This window comes from Anser brachyrhynchus (assembly GCF_964034855.1).
Source record: "Anser brachyrhynchus genome assembly, contig: SCAFFOLD_478, whole genome shotgun sequence".
In the NCBI taxonomy this organism is placed as follows: Eukaryota; Metazoa; Chordata; class Aves; order Anseriformes; family Anatidae; genus Anser; species Anser brachyrhynchus.
This window is the reverse complement of record NW_027663635.1, coordinates 29,338-54,393: the sequence shown is the minus strand read 5'-3', so window position 1 is coordinate 54,393 and position 25,056 is coordinate 29,338. Positions and strand designations below refer to the sequence as shown.

General features: G+C 68.2%; 8 protein-coding genes across 11 annotated transcripts; all 8 read left to right on the top strand.

Moving 5' to 3' along the window:
• Positions 1 to 77: 77 nt before the first annotated feature.
• LOC308187112 (protein capicua homolog) lies at positions 78 to 3,102 on the top strand (the record flags this gene model as incomplete). Its single annotated transcript, XM_080609262.1, has 3 exons — positions 78 to 216; positions 310 to 441; positions 2,735 to 3,102. Coding segments are annotated over 3 exons (504 nt in total), but the record flags the coding sequence as incomplete, so codon positions are not given.
• A 130-nt stretch (positions 3,103 to 3,232) lies between these two features.
• LOC308187098 (uncharacterized protein) lies at positions 3,233 to 8,862 on the top strand. 2 transcript variants are annotated; one of them, XM_080609243.1, is made up of 15 exons: positions 3,233 to 4,316; positions 4,665 to 4,789; positions 4,862 to 4,968; positions 5,045 to 5,238; positions 5,309 to 5,470; positions 5,552 to 5,652; positions 5,736 to 6,543; positions 6,633 to 6,760; positions 6,827 to 6,936; positions 7,018 to 7,208; positions 7,285 to 7,527; positions 7,606 to 7,886; positions 7,963 to 8,175; positions 8,251 to 8,538; positions 8,616 to 8,862. In XM_080609243.1, the coding sequence occupies exons 1-15, from the start codon at positions 4,127 to 4,129 to the stop codon at positions 8,820 to 8,822; spliced, it is 3,348 nt and encodes a 1,115-aa protein (XP_080465369.1). In that variant the 5' UTR covers positions 3,233 to 4,126; the 3' UTR covers positions 8,823 to 8,862. The 2 variants fall into 2 exon arrangements, with proteins under 2 accessions (XP_080465369.1, XP_080465368.1); XM_080609242.1 differs by having other exon boundaries at positions 5,733 to 6,543.
• A 28-nt stretch (positions 8,863 to 8,890) lies between these two features.
• Positions 8,891 to 10,675, top strand: LOC308187111 (guanylate-binding protein 4-like; the record flags this gene model as incomplete). The annotated part of the gene is made up of 5 exons (XM_080609261.1): positions 8,891 to 9,353; positions 9,475 to 9,589; positions 9,671 to 9,861; positions 9,938 to 10,180; positions 10,259 to 10,675. The coding sequence occupies 5 exons, from the start codon at positions 8,891 to 8,893 to the stop codon at positions 10,585 to 10,587; spliced, it is 1,341 nt and encodes a 446-aa protein (XP_080465387.1). The 3' UTR covers positions 10,588 to 10,675.
• Positions 10,676 to 10,778: 103 nt separating this feature from the next.
• LOC308187103 (guanylate-binding protein 1-like) lies at positions 10,779 to 13,327 on the top strand. The gene is made up of 9 exons (XM_080609252.1): positions 10,779 to 10,960; positions 11,101 to 11,228; positions 11,297 to 11,406; positions 11,488 to 11,678; positions 11,755 to 11,997; positions 12,076 to 12,356; positions 12,428 to 12,640; positions 12,716 to 13,003; positions 13,081 to 13,327. Exons 1-9 carry the CDS (start codon positions 10,786 to 10,788, stop codon positions 13,285 to 13,287), a joined length of 1,836 nt encoding a protein of 611 aa, XP_080465378.1. The 5' UTR covers positions 10,779 to 10,785; the 3' UTR covers positions 13,288 to 13,327.
• A 102-nt stretch (positions 13,328 to 13,429) lies between these two features.
• LOC308187105 (guanylate-binding protein 3-like) lies at positions 13,430 to 17,886 on the top strand. Of its 3 annotated transcripts, none has more exons than XM_080609255.1 (6): positions 13,432 to 13,671; positions 13,748 to 13,875; positions 13,943 to 14,052; positions 14,134 to 14,542; positions 17,520 to 17,552; positions 17,631 to 17,886. In XM_080609255.1, the coding sequence occupies exons 1-6, from the start codon at positions 13,497 to 13,499 to the stop codon at positions 17,844 to 17,846; spliced, it is 1,071 nt and encodes a 356-aa protein (XP_080465381.1). In that variant the 5' UTR covers positions 13,432 to 13,496; the 3' UTR covers positions 17,847 to 17,886. The 3 variants fall into 3 exon arrangements, with proteins under 3 accessions (XP_080465380.1, XP_080465381.1, XP_080465382.1); XM_080609256.1 differs by having other exon boundaries at positions 13,434 to 13,671; positions 14,224 to 14,542; XM_080609254.1 differs by having other exon boundaries at positions 13,430 to 13,671; positions 13,943 to 14,542.
• Positions 17,887 to 17,922: 36 nt separating this feature from the next.
• On the top strand, positions 17,923 to 20,545 carry LOC308187102 (guanylate-binding protein 1-like). The gene is made up of 9 exons (XM_080609251.1): positions 17,923 to 18,219; positions 18,342 to 18,469; positions 18,543 to 18,652; positions 18,734 to 18,924; positions 19,001 to 19,243; positions 19,322 to 19,602; positions 19,679 to 19,891; positions 19,967 to 20,254; positions 20,332 to 20,545. Exons 1-9 carry the CDS (start codon positions 18,045 to 18,047, stop codon positions 20,536 to 20,538), a joined length of 1,836 nt encoding a protein of 611 aa, XP_080465377.1. The 5' UTR covers positions 17,923 to 18,044; the 3' UTR covers positions 20,539 to 20,545.
• A 548-nt stretch (positions 20,546 to 21,093) lies between these two features.
• On the top strand, positions 21,094 to 22,168 carry LOC308187108 (guanylate-binding protein 4-like). Its single transcript, XM_080609259.1, has 4 exons — positions 21,094 to 21,304; positions 21,386 to 21,576; positions 21,653 to 21,895; positions 21,974 to 22,168. Exons 2-4 carry the CDS (start codon positions 21,402 to 21,404, stop codon positions 22,135 to 22,137), a joined length of 582 nt encoding a protein of 193 aa, XP_080465385.1. The 5' UTR covers positions 21,094 to 21,304; positions 21,386 to 21,401; the 3' UTR covers positions 22,138 to 22,168.
• A 187-nt stretch (positions 22,169 to 22,355) lies between these two features.
• LOC308187104 (guanylate-binding protein 1-like) lies at positions 22,356 to 25,038 on the top strand. Its single transcript, XM_080609253.1, has 9 exons — positions 22,356 to 22,675; positions 22,816 to 22,943; positions 23,012 to 23,121; positions 23,202 to 23,392; positions 23,469 to 23,711; positions 23,790 to 24,070; positions 24,142 to 24,354; positions 24,430 to 24,717; positions 24,795 to 25,038. Exons 1-9 carry the CDS (start codon positions 22,501 to 22,503, stop codon positions 24,999 to 25,001), a joined length of 1,836 nt encoding a protein of 611 aa, XP_080465379.1. The 5' UTR covers positions 22,356 to 22,500; the 3' UTR covers positions 25,002 to 25,038.
• Positions 25,039 to 25,056: the final 18 nt, after the last annotated feature.

Here is a 25,056-nt window from a genome sequence, read left to right as displayed (position 1 = left end):
GGGGGGGGGCTTAGATTAAAAGGGGGAGTGGCGCTGATTCGGTTTTTAACCCCCCCCCCCTCCCCCCCCCCTCCCCCCCCCCAGACCTGGACTCGTCCACCGAGGACCCCACGTCGCCCAAGCGCAAGCTGCGGCGCCGCTCGAGCTGCAGCTCGGAGCCCAACACCCCCAAGAGCGCCAAGTGCGAGGGCGACATCTTCACCTTCGACCGGCCCGGTGAGGCCCCCCCCTCCCTCCTTCCCCCCCCCCGCACCCCTGGGTGCCCCCCCCCCCCCCCCCCCGGCCCTGGGTGACGCCCGGCGCCCGCAGGCTCGGAGGCGGAGGACGTGCTGGGGGAGCTGGAGTACGAGAAGGTGCCCTACTCCTCGCTGCGCCGCACGCTGGACCAGCGCCGCGCCCTCGTCATGCAGCTCTTCCAGGAGCACGGCTTCTTCCCCTCGGGTCGGTGAAGGGGTCCCCAGCGCGGCCCCGGGGTCCCCAACGTGTCCCCGGGGTCCCCGCCCTGTCCCCAGCCCGGCCCCACGCGGCTCCCCCCGGGTCGGGGAGGTCGGGTCCCCCCCCGGTGGGTGCCCGGCCCCGGTCACGGCGGTGTCGCTGCCCTGTCCCCCGTGTCCCCAAGGGCTCCTGTCCCCTTGTTCCCCAGTGTCCCCTTGTCCCCCGGTGTCCCCGTGTCCCCCCCTGTCCCCGTGTCCCCCCCTGTCCCCGTGTCCCCCCCTGTCCCCACATAAATCCCCCCCTGTCCCCACATCCCCCGGTGTCGCCGCATAACCCCCCCCATGTCCCTAATCGCTCAGTGTCCCCCCGTAACCCCCCCCCCGTCCCCCAGTGTCCCCACACCCCCCTGGTGCCCCCACGTCCCCCGGTGTCCCCCCCCCGTCCCCTGATGTCCTCACCCCCCCCCCCCCCCGTGTCCCCAGGAACCCCCCTGGTGTCCCACCATCCCCTGGGGTCCCCACATCACCCAATGTCTCCTGATGCCCCCCGGGGCCCCCCCTGAAACCCCCTGTGTCCCCACACCCCCTGATATCCCCTGATGCCCCCCCAGAACCCCCCTGTACCCCCCCAGAACCCCCCCATGTCCCCACACCCCCTGATGTCCCCCTGTAACCCCATGCCCCCCAATACCCCCCCTCGTACCCCCACACCCCCCGATGTCCCCTGATGCCCCCCAGGGTCCCCTGTGACTCCACAGTGTCCCCACACCCCCTGGTGTCCCCCCATAACCCCCCTGTGCCCCCACCCCCCGACGTCCCCCCACGTCCCCAACGCCCCCAGATGTCCCCCCATAGCCCCCCCGTGTCCCCACACCCCCCCGTGTCCCCACACCCCCCACTGTCCCCCCCCACAACCCCCCTGTACCCCCACGCCCCCGACGTTCCCCCGTGTCCCCACACCCCCCCGTGTCCCCACACCCCCCCCGTGTCCCCACACCCCCCACTGCCCCCCCACAACCCCCCCATACCCCCACCCCTGTTGCCCCCCTTGTATCCCCCCACACCCCCCCGCGCCCCCCCCATATCCCCCTGCCCCCCCATATCCCCACACCCCCCCCGTGTCCCCACACCCCCCACTGTCCCTCCCCACAACCCCCCCGCACCCCCACCCCCCGTTGCCCCCCTTGTATCCCCCCATGCCCCCCCGTGCCCCCCCCATATCCCCGTGCCCCCCCATATCCCCACACCCCCCACTGTCCCCCCACCCCCCGTTGCCCCCCTTGTATCCCCCCGCGCCCCCCCATATCCCCACACCCACCCCGTGTCCCCACACCCCCCCGTGTCCCCACACCCCCCCCGTGTCCCCACACCCCCCACTGCCCCCCCACAACCCCCCCGCACCCCCACCCCCGTTGCCCCCCTTGTATCCCCCCACGCCCCCCCGTGCCCCCCCATATCCCCACACCCCCCCGTGTCCCCACACCCCCCCACTGTCCCCCCCACAACCCCCCCGCACCCCCACCCCCGTTGCCCCCCTTGTATCCCCCCACGCCCCCCCGTGCCCCCCCATATCCCCACACCCCCCCGTGTCCCCACACCCCCCACTGCCCCCCCACAACCCCCCCGTACCCCCACCCCCCGTTGCCCCCCTTGTATCCCCCCACGCCCCCCCGTGCCCCCCCATATCCCCCTGCCCCCCCATATCCCCACACCCCCCCCGTGTCCCCACACCCCCCACTGCCCCCCCACAACCCCCCCGTACCCCCACCCCCCATTGCCCCCCTTGTATCCCCCCACACCCCCCGCGCCCCCCCATATCCCCGTGCCCCCCCATATCCTCACACCCCCCCGTGTCCCCACACCCCCCACTGCCCCCCCACAACCCCCCCGTACCCCCACCCCCCATTGCCCCCCTTGTATCCCCCCACACCCCCCCGTGCCCCCCCATATCCCCGTGCCCACCTGTGCCCCCACACCCCCCCCGTGTCCCCACACCCACCCCCACTGCCCCCCACAACCCCCCCGTACCCCCACCCCCATTGCCCCCCTTGTATCCCCCCGTGCCCCCCCATATCCCCGTGCCCACCTGTGCCCCCACACCCCCCCCGTGTCCCCACACCCCCCACTGCCCCCCACAACCCCCCCGTACCCCCACCCCCATTGCCCCCCTTGTATCCCCCCGCGCCCCCCCGTGCCCCCCCATATCCCCGTGCCCCCCCATATCCCCACGCCCCCCCGCGCCCCCACGCCCCCCCCGCGCCCCCCCCCCGCCCCCTGACGCCCCCGCCCTGTCCCCGCAGCCCAGGCCACGGCCGCCTTCCAGGCGCGCTTCGCCGACATCTTCCCCACCAAGGTGTGCCTGCAGCTCAAGATCCGCGAGGTGCGCCAGAAGATCATGCAGGCGGCCACGCCCCCCGAGCAGGCCCCGCCCCCGGAGCCGCCCGACGCCCCGCCCCCCGAGCCCGCCGCTGACCCCGCCCCCGCCGAAGCCCCGCCCTCCCCGCCCGCCGGGGGAGGGGGCGTCGCGCGCTGAGCTCCGACCATTCCGGGCCCCGCCCCTCCTTCCCACCCTCACCTCCGGTCTCCATGGCGACGGGGGAGGGGGCGGGGCCGGGCGCTGTACACGTGACCGAGTTCTTTTAATAACGGTAAATATTTTGAGACTCGACGCCCTTCGCGCCTCTGTCGCCCGCGGGGGGGGGCGGCCAATGGGGGGGGAGGGGAGAGGGTGGGGCTGGGCGGCTATTGGCTGCGAGGAGAGGGGGGCGGGGATAAGGCCGGGGAAGGCCACGCCTCCCTTAAAGGGGCCGCTGGGGTTTGTCGGGGGGTTAAAGGGGGGACGTGGGCACGTGGAGGGGGTAAACGGGGACCGGGGGGGTAACTGGGACCGGGGGGACACCGGGGGCACCGCGGGGACCTTGTGGAGCCGCCCCGGGGCCCCGCGGGGCCGCCTCGTGCTCCGCAGTCGCCTCCGTCCGCGGTCACCGATCGCCCGCCGCCTCCCGCAGCAGCTGCGGGCGACAACATGGCCGCCGTGCCTCAGGGAGCGGCAGTACCCCCGTTAGGCCCCGCCCAGAAGGCGGCTCGGCCAATGGGGGCGCGACGCCTCGGCGGAGCGGCCAATCGCAGCGGGGCTTTGCGCGCGGCCCCCAGGGGCTCTGCACACGGACCCGAGGGGCTCCTCACAGGGACCCCCCGCGCTCTGCACACGGCCCTCAAGGACCCCTGCACCCGGCCTTGGCGGCTTCTGGAACCTTCCTTCGGGCCCGGCGCTGCACCCGAGCCCCAAAATCCCCCGATTTGCCCCCAAACTGTCCGTGAGCACCCGGCCGTGAGAAGCCGCGAGGGCGAGGCCGCGAAGCAGCCGCTCTGCGGCCGCCCCGCCTTCCAGCCAATCACAGCGCGCCTTCCACCCGCCGCCCCCGCCGCGGAGCCAATGGCGGGCCGCCTTTCATCCTGCGCGCGAGGCGCGGCCAATAGGAAGCGGCGAGCCTCGCTGCCGCCCTTTTAGGGCTCGGGCAGGCGCGGGAGGGGCGGAGCCACGTGGAGGGGGCGGGGGCGGAGCCACCTCGCTCCCGGCGTGCACCGCGCGCGCGGGGAAACGAAACCGAAACCGAAACCCTGGGGCCGGGGCCGGGACCGGGGCTGGGGCCGGAGGCGGAGCCGGGACTGGGACCGGGACCGGGACCGCCATGGCCGCACCGCCGCCGGTCCCGCTGCTGCTGGCGGCGCCGGGGGGGCCGCGGGGGGGCCCGAGGCTCTTCCCCCAGGCCCTGGGCGCCCTGCGGGGGGCGCCGGCCCCCGTCCACGTCGTGGCCGCCTTCGGGCCGAGGGGCAGCGGGAAATCCTTCCTGCTGGACCAGCTGGCGGGGCCGGGCGACGGTAACCACCCCAAATCCCCCCCCCCCCAAAAATTTCTGACCCCCCCCCCCGCTTTTTCTGACCCCCTCCCCGCTTTTTCTGACCCCCTCCCCAATTTTTCTGACCCCCCCCCCAAATTTCTGACCCCCCCCCCCGCATTTTCCGACCCCCCCCCGCATTTTCTGACCCCCTCCCCGCATTTTCTGACCCCCTCCCCAATTTTTCTGACCCCCCCCCCAAATTCTGACCCCCCCCCCCGCATTTTCTGACCCCCCCCCCGCATTTTCTGACCCCCCCCCCGCATTTTCTGACCCCCCCCCCGCATTTTCTGACCCCCCCCCCGCATTTTCTGACTCCCCCCCCCCCCAGCATTCCCCAGCAGCCCCGGGCTGTGGCTGCGCTGCTGCCCGCACCCGACGCAGCCGGGCCACGCGCTGGTGCTGCTGGACGCCGGCGGCTTCCCCGTGCCGGGGGACGAGGATGACGATGTGGAGGTGCCGGAGGAAGGGCGGGGGGGGTTGGGGGGGGGCTCGTGGAGCCACCCAGTGACCCCCCGGTGCCCGCAGGACCCCTGGTTCCCGCAGCTCCTGGTGCTGCAGCTGCTGCTCGCCAGCGTCTTCGTCTACAGCAGCGGGGCCGCGGCCGAGCCGCAGGAGGAGCTCGAGCGCCTGACGTATCCTTCCCCTCCGCCTCCCTCTTGCCCTTTTCTGCCTCTTTTCGCCCCGTTTTCTTTCCTTCACACCCCGCAGCTACGTCCAGGCGCTGCCGCGCCGCCTGCGGCTGTTGGAAGAGGAGGACGACGAGGAGGACGAAGGCGCGCTGCTGCGCGCCGTGCTGCCGCCCTTCGTCTGGAGCCTGTGCGGCGCCGCCGTGCCGCCCGAGGACGAGGCCGTGCTGGAGGCTGAAGGCCACGAGCTGCAGGCGGCGCTGGGAGCCCCCCCAGGTGTGCGGCCGCCCCGGTGCTCCCGCGGGGCTGCCGGTGCCGCTCGCAGTGACCGTGGCCGTCCCCGCAGGCCTGGAGGCGCCGGTGACGCGCCGCGTCCTCGCGCTGTTCCCCGAGCACAAGCTGTTCCGCCTGGAGGCCGGCGGCGCCGGCGGCCTGCCGAAGCTCTGCGCCCACCTCCTCAGCAGCGGCCCCAAGACAGGGCTGAGCGGGGAGCGCGTCGGCGGCGCCTGTGAGTGGAGGGGGGAATTTGGGGAGGGGGCGCGCTGTGGGGCACCCACCCCCCCGAGTGTTTTGTGTCCCCCCTCCCCAGACCTGGCGGCGTTGGCGGAGCGGGCGGCGGAGGCGCTGCACGGGGCCGAGCCGCTGCGGGTGGCGCAGCTGTGCCGGGAGGCGGAGGTGGAGGCGCTGCAGGTACCGGGGTGGGGGGGACGTGGGGGGGATACGGGGGGAAGGGGAGCGGCCCCCGGCTCAGCACCGCGCTGTGCCTGCAGCAGGATGAGGCCGAGGACGTCGCCAGGCTGTGGCGCGGGGAAGAGGTCGCACAACCGGATGCTGCTGACGCGTGGTGGAGCGGGGCCGACACCAAATGGGGCGACAACGGTGACGCCGTCACGCAGCAGGAGCTCGCCGACGCAAGGCACGGTGACGCCGCGTCACAACGGGACGCCAACGGGCGGCACGGTGACACCGTGACGGAAGAGGACATCGCCAGCGCGTGGTATGGTGACGCCGCCACTCCACGGGACGTCAACGCGTGGCACGGTGACGCGGTCAAGGAAGAGGACGAGGTTGAAATCTGGTGCGGTGGCGCCGTCACCCAACGGGACGTCAACCAGAGCAACGGTGACACCGTCCCCGAAGAGGATATGGCTGACATCTGGTGCGGTGACGCCGCCACCCAACGGGACGTCAACCAGAGCAACGGTGACACCGTCCCCGAAGAGGATATGGCTGACATCTGGTGTGGTGACGCCGCCACCCAACGGGACGTCAACACGTGGCATGGTGACGCCGCCCACCCACACGACGCCGTCGCCTGGCTCGATGGCGCCAGCCCCTGGCAGGACGACGCCGGCCCGGCAGCAGGGGACATGCCGGAGGCGGTGCCGCAGCCCCAGGGGGGCCCGATGGGAGCCCCCCTCTGCCTGGTGCGGAACGAGGCCGGGGGGCGGCTGGTGCTGAGCCGCCGGGCGCTGGAGGTGCTGCACGGCATCGGGCAGCCCGTGGTGGTGGTGGCCATCGCGGGGCCCTACCGCACCGGCAAGTCCTTCCTCATGAACCGGCTGGCGCAGCGGCGCACCGGTGAGATAACGGGGTTCATGAGGAGGTTAATGGGGCTAATGAGGAGGTTAATGACGTTAACGGCCTCACGCCCCCTCCTGGCCCCGCAGGCTTTCCCCTGGGCCACACGGTGCAGGCGCAGACCAAGGGGATCTGGATGTGGTGCCTGCCACACCCACACCAGGCCGACACCACCCTGGTGCTGCTGGACACCGAGGGGCTGGGGGACCCCAGCAAGGTGGGTGCGGGGCCGGGGGGTCACGGGACCCCCAGATCTGGCCCTGACGACTCCACCCGGGCACAGGGCGACAGCCGCAACGACGCCTGGATCTTCACGCTGGCGCTGCTGCTCTCCAGCACCCTGGTGTACAACAGCCTCGGCACCATCGACCAGCAGGCGCTGGAGAACCTCGGGTACCGGGGGGTCGGGGCGGGCGTGGCAGTGTCGGTGGTGCTGTGGTGGCATCATGGTGATGGTGCCGCCGCTCCCCGCAGGGTGGTGACGGCGCTGACGGAGCGGGTGCGGGTGCGGGCAGGGGACAGCAGGGACGCGACGGCCGCCGACTTCGTGCGCTTCTTCCCCGGCTTTGTCTGGGCCGTGCGGGATTTCGTGCTGGAGCTGTCGCAGGACGGGCAGCGCATCACCGCGGACGAGTACCTGGAGCACGCGCTGCGCCTGCAGCCCGGTACGGCGGCGGCACCGCGGCGTTGCAGCGGGGTGACGCCATAGGGCCGCATCCTGACGGCCTCCTCGCGCCGCAGGGAGCAGCCGCGTGGTGCAGGAGCAGAATGAGCTGCGGCGCTGCCTGCGCGACTTCTTCCCCGAGCGCAAGTGCTTCGTGATGCTGCCGCCAGCCGAGCCTCAGGCAATGAAGGAGCTGGAGGAGCTCGACGAGGGGCAGCTGCGCCCCGGCTTCCTGCGGCAGGCCGACGCCTTCTGCTGGCACATCTGGGACAAGGCCCCGGTGAAGGCGCTGCCGGGGCGGCAGGCGGTGACGGGCAGCAGTGAGCGGCGGCGGTGCGGGGACGGGCGGCCCCGTTCGGGTGCCATAGGGGGGTGACACCGCCATTGCCTCCTGGCAGTGCTGGCGAGCCTGGCAGAGAAGTACGTGGCGGCCATCGCCAGCAGCGGGGTGCTGTGCCTGGAGAGCGCGGTGACGGCGCTGGCGGCGGCCGAGAACACGGCGGCAGTGGCGGCGGCGGTGGCTGAGTACCAGCAGGGCATGGAGCGGGAGCTGAAGCTGCCCACGGCCTCGCAGGAAGCGCTGGGGGACGTGCACCGGCGCTGCGAACGCCGCGCCCTCGCCCTCTTCATGGCGCGCGCCTTTGCTGACAAGGAGCAACGCTACCAGGGCCAGCTGATGGTGGGTCCCGGCATGGCGCGGTGCGGCAAAGCGCGCGGCGTCCTCCTGCCTGCTGAGCCGTGCATCGCCCCGGCAGCACGAGCTGGAGGAGGCCAAGGAGGAGTTCTGCCGGCGCAACGAGGCGGCCTCGGCGGAGCGGTGCCGCGCGGTGCTGCGGGAGCTGTGGCAGGACGTGGAGCAGCGCCTGGACCGCGGGGAGTACGCCGTGCCGGGGGGCTCGCGCCGCTTCCAGGAGCACCTGGGGGAGCTGATGGAGGAGTACCACCTGCGGCCCGGCAAGGGGGTGAAGGTGAGCGCGGTTCCGGTGCCATATGCGCGGTGCCCGTGCTGGTGGCGCTAGCACCCTGACGGCTGCGCCCACCAGGCGGCGGCGGTGCTGGAGGAGTTCCTGCGGGAGCACGAGGCGCTGGCGCGGGCGCTGTGCGCGGCCGACCAGCAGCTGTCGGAGCGCGAGAGGGAGCGGGTGGCCAGCGAGGCGGTGGCGGCAGCGGCCGTGGCAGCGGCAAAGGAGGCTGCGGAGGCGGCCAAGGCACGGCTGGAGGAGCAGCGGCGTAGCTTCGAGAAGCACAAGCAGGATCTGGAGGAGCGGATGCAGCACAAGCTGCAGGCGATGCTGGAGGAACAGGAGCGCGTCCTCACCCACAAGCAGAAGGTAGAGGCGGGGGCACTGTGGTGGCGGCGGTGCTGGGGGCCACGGTGACGGAGCTGACCCCGCTTCGTTTGCTGCAGGAGCGGGAGGCGCTGCTGAAGGAAGGCTTCAGGGAAGAAAATGAGAAGCTGAAGGAGCAGATCAAGAAGCTGGAGAAGGACAAGAAGGAGATGCAGAAGCAGTTGAGGATCCAAACTGTGGCGAATGTCATCAGCGGTGCGGTCAGCCTGTGGAACGTGGGGCGGGGCGTGGTGCCAGTGGCCCTGCGACTGCTGCGCCTGGTGTGATCTTGGCATAACCCCAATAAACTCCTCTGTGGTATCACCAGCTTCGGGTTTCCTTTGGAAGCTAGGGAATGCAGGATGGGGCCGAGCAGCTGCCGCCCTCCTTGCTGAGTCAGCTGGGGGCAGGACGGAGTTGGGGGGGGGGTGTCCACCGACTTTTTTCTACCCATGCGTCCGCTTTCGGTTTCGTTTCCCCACTTGGAGCAGCAAAGCAGGAGCCGCTGTGCCTGGTGCAGAACGGGGCCGACGGGGTGCTGAGCCCCAACCCCGCGGCGCTGGAGGTGCTGCGCGCCATCGGGCAGCCCGTGGTGGTGGTGGCCATCGCGGGGCCCTACCGCACCGGCAAGTCCTTCCTCATGAACCGGCCGGCGCAGCGGCGCACCGGTGAGATAACCGGGTTCATGAGGAGGTTAATGGGGCTAATGAGGAGGTTGACATTAACGGCCTCCCGGCCCTGCAGACTATGCCCTGGGCTCCATCGTGCACGCACTGACCAAGGGGATCTGGATGTGGTGCCTGCCACACCCTCACTGGGCTGACACCGCCGTGGTGCTGCTGGACACCGAGGGGCTGTGATGGACCCCAGCAGGGTGGGTACGGGGCTGCGTGGGGTCGCAGGACTCCTGGATTCAGCCCTGACGACTCCCACCCGGGGCACTGGGCAACAGCCGCAACGACGCCTGGATCTTCACGCTGGCGCTGCTGCTCTCCAGCACCCTGGTGTACAACAGCCTCGGCACCATCGACCAGCAGGCGCTGCAGCACCTCGGGTACCAGGGGGTCAGGGCGGGCACAGTGGTGTTGGTGCTGTCACGGTGGCGTCGCGGTGATGGTGCTGCCGCTCCCCGCAGGGTGGTGACGGCGCTGACGGAGCGCGTGCAGGTGCGGGCAGGGGACAGCAGGGACGTGGCAGCGGCCGAATTCGTGCGCTTCTTCCCCGGCTTCGTCTGGGCCGTGCGGGATTTCGTGCTGGAGCTGTCGCAGGACGGGCGGCGCATCACTGCGGACGAGTACCTGGAGCACGCGCTGTGCCTGCAGCCGGGTATGGCGGCGGCACCGCGGCGTTGCGGCGGGGTGATGCCATAGGGCCGCATCCTGACGGCCTCCTCGCGCCGCAGGGAGCAGCCGCGTGGTGCAGGAGCAGAATGAGCTGCGGCGCTGCCTGCGCGACTTCTTCCCCGAGCGCAAGTGCTTTGTGCTACCACCGCCGGCCGAGGTTGAGGCGATGACGCGGCTGGAGGAGCTCGACGAGGGGCAGCTGCGCCCCGGCTTCCTGCGGCAGGCCGACGCCTTCTGCCGGCACATCTGGGACAAGGCCCCGGTGAAGGCGCTGCCGGGGCGGCAGGCGGTGACGGGCAGCAGTGAGTGGCGGCGGTGCGGGGACGGGCGGCCCCGTTCAGGTGCCGTAGGGGGGTGACACCGCCATTGCCTCCTGGCAGTGCTGGCGAGCCTGGCGGAGAAGTACGTGGCGGCCATCGCCAGCAGCGGGGTGCTGTGCCTGGAGAGCACGGTGACGGCGCTGAGCCCACTTCGTGTGCCGCAGGAGCAGGAGGCGCTGCTGAAGGAAGGCTCCAAGGAAGAGGCTGAGGCGCTGCGGGAGCAGATCAAGAAGCTGGAGAAGGAGAAGGAGGAGATCAAGAAGGGGTCGTGGATCCAAAGGGCGCTGGATGGGCTCGGCTCCGTCGCCGACCCCTTCCTGCCGGGCCTGTTGTCTGTCGCGTTGGTCGCGGTGTCGGGGGCCCTGCGGCTGATACGGCGCCTGCTGTGACCGCGGTGCAACCCCAATAAATTCCTCCATTCTGCGTCCAGTTTTGCGTTTCCCGGAAAACGAGGGAATGCGGGAAAGGGCCGGGGAGCTGCCGCCCTCCCTGATGAGTCAGCCGGGGGCAGGACGGGGGGGGGCTGCTGACCTTTATTACCCGTGCTGCTGCTTTTGGTTTCATTTCCGTCCGTGCTCGGAGCAGCAATGCAGGAGCCGCTGTGCCTGGTGCAGAACGGGGCCGACGGGGTGCTGAGCGCCAACCCCGCGGCGCTGGAGGTGCTGCGCGGCATCGGGCAGCCCGTGGTGGTGGTGGCCATCGCGGGGCCCTACCGCACCGGCAAGTCCTTCCTCATGAACCGGCTGGCGCAGCGGCGCACCGGTGAGATAACGCGGGATTAACAATTACCGGGGTTAACAAGGGGGTTAACGGGGGATTTACAGGGTTAACGAGGGGGTTAACGGAGGATTAACGGGGCTGGAGGGTCCCGCTCGCCCTCACACCCCCTCCTGGCTCCACAGGATTTCCCCTGGGCCCCACGGTGCAGCCACAGACCAAGGGGATCTGGATGTGGTGCCTGCCACACCCGTACCGGCCCGACACCACCCTGGTGCTGCTGGACACCGAGGGGCTGGGGGACCCCTACAAGGTGGGTGCGGGGCCGGGGGGGTCGTGGGAACCCCGGATCCGGCCCTGACGACCCCCCCCCGGGCACAGGGTGACAGCTGCAACGACGCCTGGATCTTCACGCTGGCGCTGCTGCTCTCCAGCACCCTGGTGTTCAACAGCGTCGGCACCATCGACCATCAGGCGCTGCAGCACCTCGGGTACCGGGGGGTCGGGGCGGGCACAGTGGTGTTGGTGCTGTCACGGTGGCATCGTGGTGATGGTGCCGCCGCTCCCCGCAGGGTGGTGACGGCGCTAACGGAGCGCGTGCAGGTGGGCGCAGAGGATGACAGTGACACGGCGGCGGCCAACTTTGTGCGCTTCTTCCCCGGCTTTATCTGGGCCATGCGGGATTTCATGCTGGAGCTTTCGCTGGATGGGCAGAGCATCACCGCGGACGAGTACCTGGAGCACGCGCTGCGCCTGCAGCCCGGTACGGCGGCGGCACCGCAGTGTTGGGGCACGGTGACGCCATAGGGCCGCATCCTGACGGCCTCCTCGCGCCGCAGGGAGCAGCCGCGTGGTGCAGGAGCAGAATGAGCTGCGGCACTGCCTGCGCGACTTCTTCCCCGAGCGCAAGTGCTTCGTGTTGCCGCGGCCGGCCGAGGCCGAGGCAATGACGCGGCTGGAGGAGCTCGACGAGGGGCAGCTGCGCCCCGGCTTCCTGCGGCAGGCCGACGCCTTCTGCCGGCACATCTGGGACAAGGCCCCGGTGAAGGCGCTGCCGGGGCGGCAGGCGGTGACGGGCAGCAGTGAGTGGCGGCGGTGCGGGGATGGGCGGCCCCGTTCGGGTGCCATAGGGGGGTGACACCGCCATTGCCTCCTGGCAGTGCTGGCGAGCCTGGCGGAGAAGTACGTGGCGGCCATCGCCAGCAGCGGGGTGCTGTGCCTGGAGAGCACGGTGACGGCGCTGGCGGCGGCCGAGAACACGGCGGCGGTGGCGGCGGCGGTGGCTGAGTATCAGCAGGGCATGGAGCGGGAGCTGAAGCTGCCCACGGCCTCGCAGGAAGCGCTGGGGGACGTGCACCAGCGCTGCGAGCATCGCGCCCTCGCCCTCTTCATGGAGCGTGCCTTCACACACAACATTCACCAGTACCAGGAACAGCTGAAGGTGGGTCATAGCAGGGTGCGGTGCGGTGCGCGGCATCCTCCTGCGCACTGAGCCACGCGTCACCCCGGCAGCACAAGCTGGAGGTGGCCAAGGAGGAGTTCTGCCAGCGCAACGAGGCGGCCTCGGCGGAGCGGTGCCGCACGGTGCTGCGGGAGCTGTGGCAGGACGTGGAGCAGTGCCTGGACCGCGGGGAGTACGCCGTGCCGGGGGGCTCGCGCCGCTTCCAGGAGCGCCTGCGGGAGCTGATGGAGGAGTACCACCTGCGGCCCGGCAAGGGGGTGAAGGTGAGCGCGGTTCCGGTGCCATATGCGCGGTGCCCGTGCTGGTGGCGCTAGCACCCTGACGGCTGCGCCCACCAGGCGGCGGCGGTGCTGGAGGTGTTCCTGCGGGTCCGCGAGGTGCTGGCGCGGGCGCTGTGCGCGGCCGACCAGCAGCTGTCAGAGTGCGAGAGGGAGCGGGTGGCCAGCGAGGCCGTGGCGGCGGCTGCCGTGGCAGCGGCAAAGGAGGCTGAGGAGGCGGCCGAGGCACGGCTGGAGGAGCAGCAGCGTAGCTTCGAGAAGCACAAGCAGGATCTGGAGGAGCGGATGCAGCGCGAGCAGCAGGCGATGCTAGAAGAGCAGCAGCGCATCATCGCCCACAAGCAGAAGGTAGAGGCGGGGGCACTGTGGTGGCAGCGGTGCTGGGGGCCACTGAGGTGGTGCTGAGCCCCCTCCGTGTGCCACAGGAGCAGGAGGCGCTGCTGAAGGAAGGCTTCAAGGAAGAGGCTGAGAAGCTGAAGGAGCAGATCAAGAAGCTGGAGAAGGAGAAGGAGGGGATCGTGCAGGGATCGTGGATCCAAAACCCGCTGCATCTTTTCAGCACTGTCATCGGCCTCTGGGGCCTGTGGCGGGCCGTGGTGCCAGTGGTCCTGCGGCTGCTGCGCCTGGTGTGACCTTGGTGCAACCCCAATAAATTTCTCTGTGGTGCCACCAGCTTCGGGTTTCCTGGAAAGTGAGGGAATGCGGGAAAGGGCCGAGGAGCTGCTGCCCTCCCTGCTGAGTCAGCCTGGGGCAGGATGGGTGGGCGGGGTGGCGGGACGAGGGGCAACTTCTTTCTGCCCATACGGCCGCTTTTGGTTTCATTTGTGCGCTCGGAGGCGCCATGAAGGAGCCGCTGTGCCTGGTGCAGAACGGGGCCGACGGGGTGCTGAGCCCCAACCCCGCGGCGCTGGAGGTGCTGCGCGCCATCGGGCAGCCCGTGGTGGTGGTGGCCATCGCGGGGCCCTACCGCACCAGCAAGTCCTTCCTCATGAACCGGCTGGAGCAGCGGAGCACCAGTGAGATAACCGGGTTCATGAGGAGGGTAATGGGGCTAATGAGGAGGTTGACATTAACGGCCTCCCGGCCCTTCAGACTATGCCCTGGGCTCCATCGTGCATGCACTGACCAAGGGGATCTGGATGTGGTGCCTGCCACACCCGTACCGGCCCAACACCACCCTGGTGCTGCTGGACACCGAGGGGCTGGAGGACCCCAACAAGGTGGGTGCGGGGCGGGGGGGGTCATGGGACCCTCGGATCCGGCCCTGACGACTCCCCCCGGCTGCAGGGCGACAGCCGCAACGACGCCTGGATCTTCACGCTGGCGCTGCTGCTCTCCAGCACCCTGGTGTTCAACAGCCTCGGCACCATCGACCATCAGGCGCTGCAGCACCTCGGGTACCGGGGGGTCGGGGCGGGCACAGTGGTGTTGGTGCTGTCACGGTGGCATCGCGGTGATGGTGCCGCCGCTCCCCGCAGGGTGGTGACGGCGCTGACGGAGCGCGTGCGGGTGTGGGCGGGGGATAGCAGGGACGCGGCGCCGGCCGACTTCGTGCGCTTCTTCCCCAGCTTTGTCTGGGCCGTGCGGGATTTCATGCTGGAGCTGTCGCAGGACGGGCGGCGCATCACCGCGGACGTGTACCTGGAGCACGCGCTGCGCCTGCAGCCCGGTACGGCGGCGGCACCGCGGTGTTGCATCAGGGTGAGACATGGCAAGAGATATAGGGAGCGGGTGGCCAGCGAGGCGGTGGCGGCAGTGGCGGTGGCAGCGGTGGTTGAGGCCGCGAAGGCCTTTGATGCGTGGCACGAGGAGCAGTGGCGCAGCTTCGAGGAGCACCAGCGGCAGCTGGAGGAGCGGCTGTGGCGCGAGCAGCGGGCGGTGCTGGAGCTGGCGGGACTCATGGAGAGCGCTTTAAACTAGGTAAGAAGGGGGACGGGGCTCAAACAAGGCTTGTTGGAGCTGTGCCGGGGGAAACAATGGCTAGGCCGGGGAAGAAGGCGATGGCCCAGCTGAAGTGCATCTACACTAATGCACGCAGCATGGGTAACAAACAGGAGGAGCTGGAAGCCATCGTGCAGCAGGCAGGCTACGACTTGGTTGCCATCACGGAGACGTGGTGGGACCGCTCCCACGACTGGAGTGCTGCAATGCCTGGCTATCGGCTCTTCAGGAGGGACAGGCAGCACAGAGGGGGTGGTGGCGTGGCTCTCTACATCAGAGAATCTTTTGATGTTGTGGAACTCCAGGCTGGGAATGATAAGGTTGAATCCCTGTGGGTTAGGATCCGCGGGAAGGCCGGCAAGGCTAGCATCCTGGTCGGGGTCTGTTATAGACCGCCAAACCAGGATGAGGAGACGGATGAGGAGTTTTATAGGCAACTGACAGAAGTTGCAAAATCGTCGGCGCTTGTCCTCGTGGGGGACTTCAACTTCCCGGACATATCCTGGAAACACAACACGGCACAGAGAAAGCAGTCTCGGAGGTTTCTGGAGAGCGTGGGAGATAGCTTCCTGACGCAGCTGGTCAGTGAACCTACCAGGGGTGGTGCCCCGCTAGACCTTCTCTTCACAAACAGAGAAGGACTGGTGGGAGATGTGGTGGTCGGAAACTGTCTGGGGCAGAGTGACCACGAAATGGTAGAGTTCTCTATTCTTGGCGAGGCCAGGAAGGGGACCAGTAAAACTGCTGTATTGGGCTTCCGGAGGGCTGACTTTGAGCTGCTCAGGACGCTGGTTGGCCGAGTCCCTTGGGAGGAGGTTCTGAAGGGCAGAGGAGTCCAGGAAGGCTGGGCGCTCCTCAAGAAGGAAATCATGATGGCACAGGAGCGGTCCGTCCCCACGTGCCCAAAGACGAGCCGGCGTGGAAGAAGACCGGCCTGGCTCAACAGAGAGTTGCGGCTTGTGCTTAGCAGAAAAAAGAGGGTTTATAATCTTTGGAAAAAAGGGCGGGCCACTGAGGAGGACTACAAGGATGTAGCGAGGCTGTGCAGGGAGAAAATTAGAAAGGCCAAAGCTCATCTGGAGCTCAACCTGGCTACTGCCGTTAAAGACAACAAAAAATCCTTTTACAAATATATCAACGCGAAACGGAGGACTAAGGAGAATCTCCATCCTTTACTGGATGCGAGGGGAAACCTAGTTACTAAGGATGAGGAAAAGGCTGAGGTGCTTAATGCCGCCTTTGCCTCAGTCTTTAGCGGCAATACCGGTTGTTCTCTGGATACCCAGTGCCTTGAGCTGGTGGAAGGGGATGGGGAGCAGGATGTGGCCTTCGCTATCCATGAGGAAATGGTTGGCGACCTGCTACGGAGCTTGGATGTGCGCAAGTCGATGGGGCCGGATGGGATGCACCCGAGGGTACTGAAAGAACTGGTGGAGGAGCTGGCCGAGCCGCTTACCATCATTTATCGGCAGTCCTGGCTATCGGGGGAGGTCCCAGTTGACTGGCGGCTAGCCAATGTGACGCCCATCTATAAGAAGGGCCGCAGGGCAGACCCGGGGAACTATAGGCCTGTCAGTTTGACCTCAGTGCCGGGGAAGCTCATGGAGCAGATTATCTTGAGGGTCATCACGCGGCACTTGCAGGGCAAGCAGGCGATCAGGCCCAGTCAGCATGGGTTTATGAAAGGCAGGTCCTGCTTGACGAACCTGATCTCCTTCTATGACCAAGTGACGCGCTTGGTGGATGAGGGAAAGGCTGTGGATGTGGTTTACCTTGACCTCAGTAAGGCTTTTGACACCGTTCCCCACAACATTCTCCTCAAGAAACTGGCTGCTCGGGGCTTGGACTGGCGTACGCTTCGCTGGGTTAGAAACTGGCTGGATGGCCGGGCCCAGAGAGTTGTGGTGAATGGAGTCAAATCTGGTTGGAGGCCGGTCACTAGTGGTGTCCCCCAGGGCTCGGTACTGGGGCCGGTCCTCTTTAATATCTTTATCGATGATCTGGATGAGGGCGTCCAGTGCACCCTCAGTAAGTTTGCAGACGACACCAAGTTAGGTGCGTGTGTCGATCTGCTCGAGGGTAGGAAGGCTCTGCAGGAGGATCTGGATAGGCTGGAGCGATGGACTGAGGTCAACTGTATGAAGTTCAACAAGGCCAAGTGCCGGGTCCTGCACCTGGGCTGCAACAACCCCAAGCAGAGCTACAGGCTGGGAGATGAGTGGCTGGAAAGCTGCCTGGCCGAGAAGGACCTGGGAGTATTGGCTGATAGTCGGCTGAATATGAGCCAGCAGTGTGCTCAGGTGGCCAAGAAGGCCAACAGCATCCTGGCTTGCATAAGAAGCAGTGTGGCCAGCAGGTCTAGGGAAGTGATTGTGCCCCTGTACTCGGCTCTGGTGAGGCCGCACCTTGAGTACTGTGTTCAGTTTTGGGCCCCTCGCTACAGGAAGGACATGGACGTGCTCGAGCGAGTCCAGAGAAGGGCGACCAAGCTGGTGAGAGGTCTGGAGAACAAGTCTTACGAGGAGCGGCTGAGGGAGCTGGGGTTGTTCAGCCTGGAGAAGAGGAGGCTCAGGGGCGACCTTATCACTCTCTACAGGTACCTTAAAGGAGGCTGTAGAGAGGTGGGGGTTGGTCTGTTCTCCTACGTGCCTGGTGACAGGACGAGGGGGAATGGGCGAAAGTTGCGACAGGGGAGTTTTAGGTTGGATGTTAGGAAGAACTTCTTTACCGAAAGGGTTATTAAGCATTGGAACGGGCTGCCCAGGGAGGTGGTGGAGTCACCATCCCTGGAGGTCTTTAAAAGACGTTTAGATGTAGAGCTTAGTGATCTGGTTTAGTGGAGTACTTAGTGTTAGGTCGGAGGTTGGACTCGATGATCTTGAGGTCTCTTCCAACCTAGAAATCTGTGATACTGTGATACTGTGAGCAGGAGCGCGTCATCGAGCACATGCTGCAGGCAGGCAATGGGGGCACCGTGGTGGTGGCGGTGCTGGGGGCTGTTGCAGTGGTGCTGAGCCCCCTCCGTGTGCCACAGGAGCAGCGGGCGCTGCTGCAAGAAGGCTTCAAGCAAGAGGCTGAGAAGCTGTGGAAGCAGATCAAGAAGCTGCAGGAGGAGAAGGAGGAGATGAAGAAGCCGTCGTGGTGCAGAAGGGCGCTGGACGGGCTCGGCATCGTCGCCGACATCTTCCTGCTGGGCCTGGAGCGGGTTGCAGTGTCGGGGGCCCTGATGCTGATACAGCGCGTGTTGTGACCGCGGTGCAACCCCAATAAATTCCTCCATTCTGCGTCCAGTTTTGCGTTTCCCGGAAAACGAGGGAATGTGGGAAAGGGCCGGGGAGCTGCCGCCCTCCCTGATGAGTCAGCCGGGGGCAGGACGAGGTGGGGCTGCTGACCTTTATTACCCGTGCTGCTGCTTTTGGTTTCATTTCCGTCTGTGCTCGGAGCAGCAATGCAGGAGCCGCTGTGCCTGGTGCAGAACGGGGCCGACGGGGTGCTGAGCCCCAACCCCGCAGCGCTGGAGGTGCTGCGCGGCATCGGGCAGCCCGTGGTGGTGGTGGCCATCGCGGGGCCCTACCGCACCGGCAAGTCCTTCCTCATGAACCGGCTGGCGCAGCGGCGCACCGGTGAGATAACAGGAGATTTAACGGGGTTAACGGGGGATTTACAGGGTTAACGAGGGGGTTAACGGAGGATTAACGGGGCTGGAGGGTCCCGCTCGCCCTCACGCCACCTCCTGGCCCCACAGGATTTCCCCTGGGCCACACGGTGCAGCCACAGACCAAGGGGATCTGGATGTGGTGCCTGCCACACCCGTACCGGCCCGACACCACCCTGGTGCTGCTGGACACCGAGGGGCTGGGGGACCCCTACAAGGTGGGTGCGGGGCCAGGGGGGGTCACGGGACCCTCGGATCCGGCCCTGATGACCCCCTCCCCCCCGGGCGCAGGGCGATAGCTGCAACGACGCCTGGATCTTCACGCTGGCGCTGCTGCTCTCCAGCACCCTGGTGTTCAACAGCCTCGGCACCATCGACCATCAGGCGCTGCAGCACCTCGGGTACCGGGGGGTCGGGGAGGGCACAGTGGTGTTGGTGCTGTCACGGTGGCATCGCGGTGATGGTGCCGCCGCTCCCCGCAGGGTGGTGACGGCGCTGACGGAGCGCGTGCAGGTGCGGGCGGGGGACAGCAGGGACGCGGCGGCCGCTGACTTCGTGCGCTTCTTCCCCGGCTTCGTCTGGGCCGTGCGGGATTTCGTGCTGGAGCTGTCGCAGGACGGGCAGCGCATCACCGCGGACGAGTACCTGGAGCACGCGCTGCGCCTGCAGCCCGGTACGGCGGCGGCACCGCGGCGTTGGGGCACGGTGACGCCATAGGGCCGCATCCTGACGGCCTCCTCGCGCCGCAGGGAGCAGCCGCGTGGTGCAGGAGCAGAATGAGCTGCGGCGCTGCCTGCGCGACTTCTTCCCCGAACGCAAGTGCTTTGTGATGCTGCCGCCAGCTGAGGCCGAGGCGATGACGCGGCTGGAGGAGCTCGACGAGGGGCAGCTGCGCCCCGGCTTCCTGCGGCAGGCCGACGCCTTCTGCCGGCACATCTGGGACAAGGCCCCGGTGAAGGCACTGTCAGGGCAGCCACCGGTGACGGGCTGCAGTGAGTGGCAGCGGTGCGGGGACGGGCGGCCCCCTTTGGGTGCCATAGGGGGGTGACACCGCCATTGCCTCCTGGCAGTGCTGGCGAGCCTGGCGGAGAAGTACGTGGCGGCCATCGCCAGCAGCGGGGTGCTGTGCCTGGAGAGCACGGTGACGGCGTTGGCGGCGGCCGAGAACACGGCGGCGGTGGCGGCGGCGGTGGCTGAGTACAAGCAGGGCATGGAGCGGGAGCTGAAGCTGCCCACGGCCTCGCAGGAAGCGCTGGGGGACGTGCACCAGCGCTGCGAGCATCGCGCCCTCGCCCTCTTCATGGAGCGTGCCTTCACACACAACATTCACCAGTACCAGGAACAGCTGATGGTGGGTCATAGCAGGGCGCAGTGCGGCAAAGCGCGCGGCGTCCTCCTGCCTGCTGAGCCGTGCATCGCCCCGGCAGCACGAGCTGGAGGCGGCCAAGGAGGAGTTCTGCCAGCGCAACGAGGCGGCCTCGGCGGAGCGGTGCCGCGCGGTGCTGCAGGAGCTGTGGCAGGACGTGGAGCAGCGCCTGGACCGCGGGGAGTACGCCGTGCTGGGGGGCTCGCGCCGCTTCCAGGAGCGCCTGCGGGAGCTGATGGAGGAGTACGACCGGCAGCCCGGCAAGGGGGTGAAGGTGAGCGCGGTTCCGGTGCCATATGCGCGGTGCCCGTGCTGGTGGCGCTAGCACCCTGACGGCTGCGCCCACCAGGCGGCAGCGGTGCTGGAGGAGTTCCTGCGGGAGCACAAGGCGCTGGCGCGGGCGCTGTGCGCGGCCGACCAGCAGCTGTCGGAGCGCGAGAGGGAGCGGGTGGCCAGTGAGGCGGTGGCGGCAGCGGCCGTGGCAGCGGCAAAGGAGGCTGCGGAGGCGGCCAAGGCACGGCTGGAGGAGCAGCGGCGTAGCTTCGAGAAGCACAAGCAGGATCTGGAGGAGCGGATGCAGCACAAGCTGCAGGCGATGCTGGAGGAACAGGAGCGCGTCCTCACCCACAAGCAGAAGGTAGAGGCGGGGGCACTGTGGTGGCGGCGGTGCTGGGGGCCACGGTGACGGAGCTGAGCCCGCTTCGTTTGCTGCAGGAGCGGGAGGCGCTGCTGAAGGAAGGCTTCAGGGAAGAAAATGAGAAGCTGAAGGAGCAGATCAAGAAGCTGGAGAAGGACAAGAAGGAGATGCAGAAGCAGTTGAGGATCCAAACTGTGGCGAATGTCATCAGCGGTGCGGTCAGCCTGTGGAACGTGGGGCGGGGCGTGGTGCCAGTGGCCCTGCGACTGCTGCGCCTGGTATGATCTTGGCATAACCCCAATAAACTCCTCTGTGGTATCACCAGCTTCGGGTTTCCTTTGGAAGCTAGGGAATGCAGGATGGGGCCGAGCAGCTGCCGCCCTCCTTGCTGAGTCAGCTGGGGGCAGGACGGAGTTGGGGGGGGGGTGTCCACCGACTTTTTTCTACCCATGCGTCCGCTTTCGGTTTCGTTTCCCCACTTGGAGCAGCAATGCAGGAGCTGCTGTGCCTGGTGCAGAACGGGGCCGACAGGGTGCTGAGCCCCAACCCCGCAGCGCTGGAGGTGCTGCGCGGCATCGGGCAGCCCGTGGTGGTGGTGGCCATCGCGGGGCCTACCGCACCGGCAAGTCCTTCCTCATGAACCGGCTGGAGCAGCGGCGCACCGGTGAGATAACGGGGTTCATGAGGAGGTTAATGGGGCTAATGAGGAGGTTGACATTAACGGCCTCCCAGCCCTGCAGACTATGCCCTGGGCTCCATCGTGCACGCACTGACCAAGGGGATCTGGATGTGGTGCCTGCCACACCCTCACTGGGCTGACACCGCTGTGGTGCTGCTGGACACCAAGGGGCTGTAATGGACCCCAGCAGGGTGGGTACGGGGCTGCGGGGGGTCGCAGGACCCCTGGATTCAGCCCTGACGACTCCCACCCGGGGCACTGGGCAGCAGCCGCAACGACGCCTGGATCTTCACGCTGGCGCTGCTGCTCTCCAGCACCCTGGTGTTCAACAGCCTCGGCACCATCGACCATCAGGCGCTGCAGCACCTCGGGTACCGGGGGGTCGTGGCGGGCACAGTGGTGTTGGTGCTGTCACGGTGGCATCGCGGTGATGGTGCCGCCGCTCCCCGCAGGGTGGTGACGGCGCTGATGGAGCACGTGCAGGTGCGGGCGGGGGATAGCAGGGATGTGGCAGCGGCCGACTTCGTGCGCTTCTTCCCCGGCTTCGTCTGGGCCGTGCGGGATTTCCTGCTGGAGCTGTCGCAGGACGGGCGGCGCATCACTGCGGACGAGTACCTGGAGCACGCGCTGTGCCTGCAGCTGGGTATGGCGGCGGCACCGCGGCGTTGCGGCGGGGTGATGCCATAGGGCCGCATCCTGACGGCCTCCTCGCGCCGCAGGGAGCAGCCGCGTGGTGCAGGAGCAGAATGAGCTGCGGTGCTGCCTGCGCGACTTCTTCCCCGAGCGCAAGTGCTTTGTGCTACCACCGCCGGCCGAGGTTGAGGCGATGACGCGGCTGGAGGAGCTCGACGAGGGGCAGCTGCACCCCGGCTTCCTGCGGCAGGCCGACGCCTTCTGCCGGCACATCTGGGACAAGGCCCCGGTGAAGGCGCTGCCGGGGCGGCAGGCGGTGACGGGCAGCAGTGAGTGGCAGCGGTGTGGGGACGGGCGGCCCCGTTCGGGTGCCATAGGGGGGTGACACCGCCATTGCCTCCTGGCAGTGCTGGCGAGCCTGGCGGAGAAGTACGTGGCGGCCATCGCCAGCAGCGGGGTGCTGTGCCTGGAGAGCGCGGTGACGGCGCTGAGCCCACTTCGTGTGCCGCAGGAGCGGGAGGCGCTGCTGAAGGAAGGCTCCAAGGAAGAGGCTGAGGCGCTGCGGGAGTAGATCAAGAAGCTGGAGAAGGAGAAGGAGGAGATCAAGAAGGGGTCGTGGATCCAAAGGGCGCTGGATGGGCTCGGCTCCGTCGCCGACCCCTTCCTACCGGGCCTGTTGTCTGTCGCGTTGGTCGCGGTGTCGGGGGCCCTGCGGCTGATATGGCACCTGCTGTGACCGCGGTGCAACCCCAATAAATTCCTCCATTCTGCCTCCAGTTTTGCGTTTCCCGGAAAACGAGGGAATGCGGGAAAGGGCCGAGGAGCTGCCGCCCTCCCTGATGAGTCAGCCGGGGGCAGGACGAGGGGGGGCTGCCGACCTTTATTACCCGTGCTGCTGCTTTTGGTTTCATTTCCGTCCGTGCTCGGAGCAGCAATGCAGGAGCCGCTGTGCCTGGTGCAGAACGGGGACGACGGGGTGCTGAGCCCCAACCCCGCGGCGCTGGAGGTGCTGCGCGCCATCGGGCAGCCCGTGGTGGTGGTGGCCATCGCGGGGCCCTACCGCACCGGCAAGTCCTTCCTCATGAACCGGCTGGCGCAGCGGCGCACCGGTGAGATAACGCGGGATTAACAATTACCGGGGTTAACAAGGGGGTTAACGGGGGATTTACAGGGTTAACGAGGGGGTTAACGGAGGATTAACGGGGCTGGAGGGTCCCGCTCGCCCTCACGCCCCCTCCTGGCTCCACAGGATTTCCCCTGGGCCCCACGGTGCAGCCACAGACCAAGGGGATCTGGATGTGGTGCCTGCCACACCCGTACCGGCCCGACACCACCCTGGTGCTGCTGGACACCGAGGGGCTGGGGGACCCCTACAAGGTGGGTGCGGGGCCGGGGGGGTCGTGGGAACCCCGGATCCGGCCCTGACGACCCCCCCCCGGGCACAGGGTGACAGCTGCAACGACGCCTGGATCTTCACGCTGGCGCTGCTGCTCTCCAGCACCCTGGTGTTCAACAGCGTTGGCACCATCGACCATCAGGCACTGCAGCACCTCGGGTACTGGGGGTCGGGGCGGGCACAATGGTGTTGGTGCTGTCACGGTGGCATCGCGGTGATGGTGCCACCGCTCCCCGCAGGGTGGTGACGGCGCTAACGGAGCGCGTGCAGGTGGGCACAGAGGATGACAGTGACACGGCGGCGGCCAACTTTGTGCGCTTCTTCCCCGGCTTTATCTGGGCCATGCGGGATTTCATGCTGGAGCTTTCGCTGGATGGGCAGAGCATCACCGCGGACGAGTACCTGGAGCACGCGCTGCGCCTGCAGCCCGGTATGGCGGCGGCACCGCAGTGTTGGGGCATGGTGACGCCATAGGGCCGCATCCTGACGGCCTCCTCGCGCCGCAGGGAGCAGCCGCGTGGTGCAGGAGCAGAATGAGCTGCGGTGCTGCCTGCGCGACTTCTTCCCCGAGCGCAAGTGCTTCGTGTTGCCGCGGCCGGCCGAGGCCGAGGCAATGACGCGGCTGGAGGAGCTCGACGAGGGGCAGCTGCGCCCCGGCTTCCTGCGGCAGGCTGACGCCTTCTGCCGGCACATCTGGGACAAGGCCCCGGTGAAGGCGCTGCCGGGGCGGCAGGCGGTGACGGGCAGCAGTGAGTGGCAGCGGTGCGGGGACGGGCGGCCCCGTTCAGGTGCTGTAGGGGGGTGACACCGCCATTGCCTCCTGGCAGTGCTGGCGAGCCTGGCGGAGAAGTACGTGGCGGCCATCGCCAGCAGCGGGGTGCTGTGCCTGGAGAGCACGGTGACGGCGCTGGCGGCGGCCGAGAACACAGCGGCGGTGGCGGCGGCGGTGGCTGAGTACCAGCAGGGCATGGAGCAGGAGCTGAAGCTGCCCACGGCCTCGCAGGAAGCGCTGGGGGACGTGCACCAGCGCTGCGAGCATCGCGCCCTCGCCCTCTTCATGGAGCGTGCCTTCACACACAACATTCACCAGTACCAGGAACAGCTGAAGGTGGGTCATAGCAGGGTGCGGTGCGGTGCGCAGCATCCTCCTGCGCACTGAGCCACGCGTCACCCCGGCAGCACAAGCTGGAGGTGGCCAAGGAGGAGTTCTGCCAGCGCAACGAGGCGGCCTCGGCGGAGCGGTGCCGCGCGGTGCTGCGGGAGCTGTGGCAGGACGTGGAGCAGTGCCTGGACCGCGGGGAGTACGCCGTGCTGGGGGGCTCGCGCCGCTTCCAGGAGCGCCTGCGGGAGCTGATGGAGGAGTACGACCGGCGGCCCGGCAAGGGGGTGAAGGTGAGCGCGGTTCCGGTGCCATATGCGCGGTGCCCGTGCTGGTGGCGCTAGCACCCTGACGGCTGCGCCCACCAGGCGGCGGCGGTGCTGGAGGAGTTCCTGCGGGTCCGCGAGGTGCTGGCGCGGGCGCTGTGCGCGGCCGACGAGCAGCTGTCAGAGTGCGAGAGGGAGCGGGTGGCCAGCGAGGCCGTGGCGGCGGCGGCCGTGGCAGCGGCAAAGGAGGCTGAGGAGGCGGCCGAGGCACGGCTGGAGGAGCAGCGGTGTAGCTTCGAGAAGCACAAGCAGGATCTGGAGGAGCGGATGCAGCGCGAGCAGCAGGCGATGCTAGAAGAGCAGCAGCGCATCATCGCCCACAAGCAGAAGGTAGAGGCGGGGGCACTGTGGTGGCAGCGGTGCTGGGGGCCACTGAGGTGGTGCTGAGCCCCCTCCGTGTGCCACAGGAGCAGGAGGCGCTGCTGAAGGAAGGCTTCAAGGAAGAGGCTGAGAAGCTGAAGGAGCAGATCAAGAAGCTCGAGAAGGAGAAGGAGGGGATCGTGCAGGGATCGTGGATCCAAAACCCGCTGCATCTTTTCAGCACTGTCATCGGCCTCTGGGGCCTGTGGCGGGCCGTGGTGCCAGTGGTCCTGCGGCTGCTGCGCCTGGTGTGACCTTGGTGCAACCCCAATAAATTTCTCTGTGGTGCCACCAGCTTCGGGTTTCCTG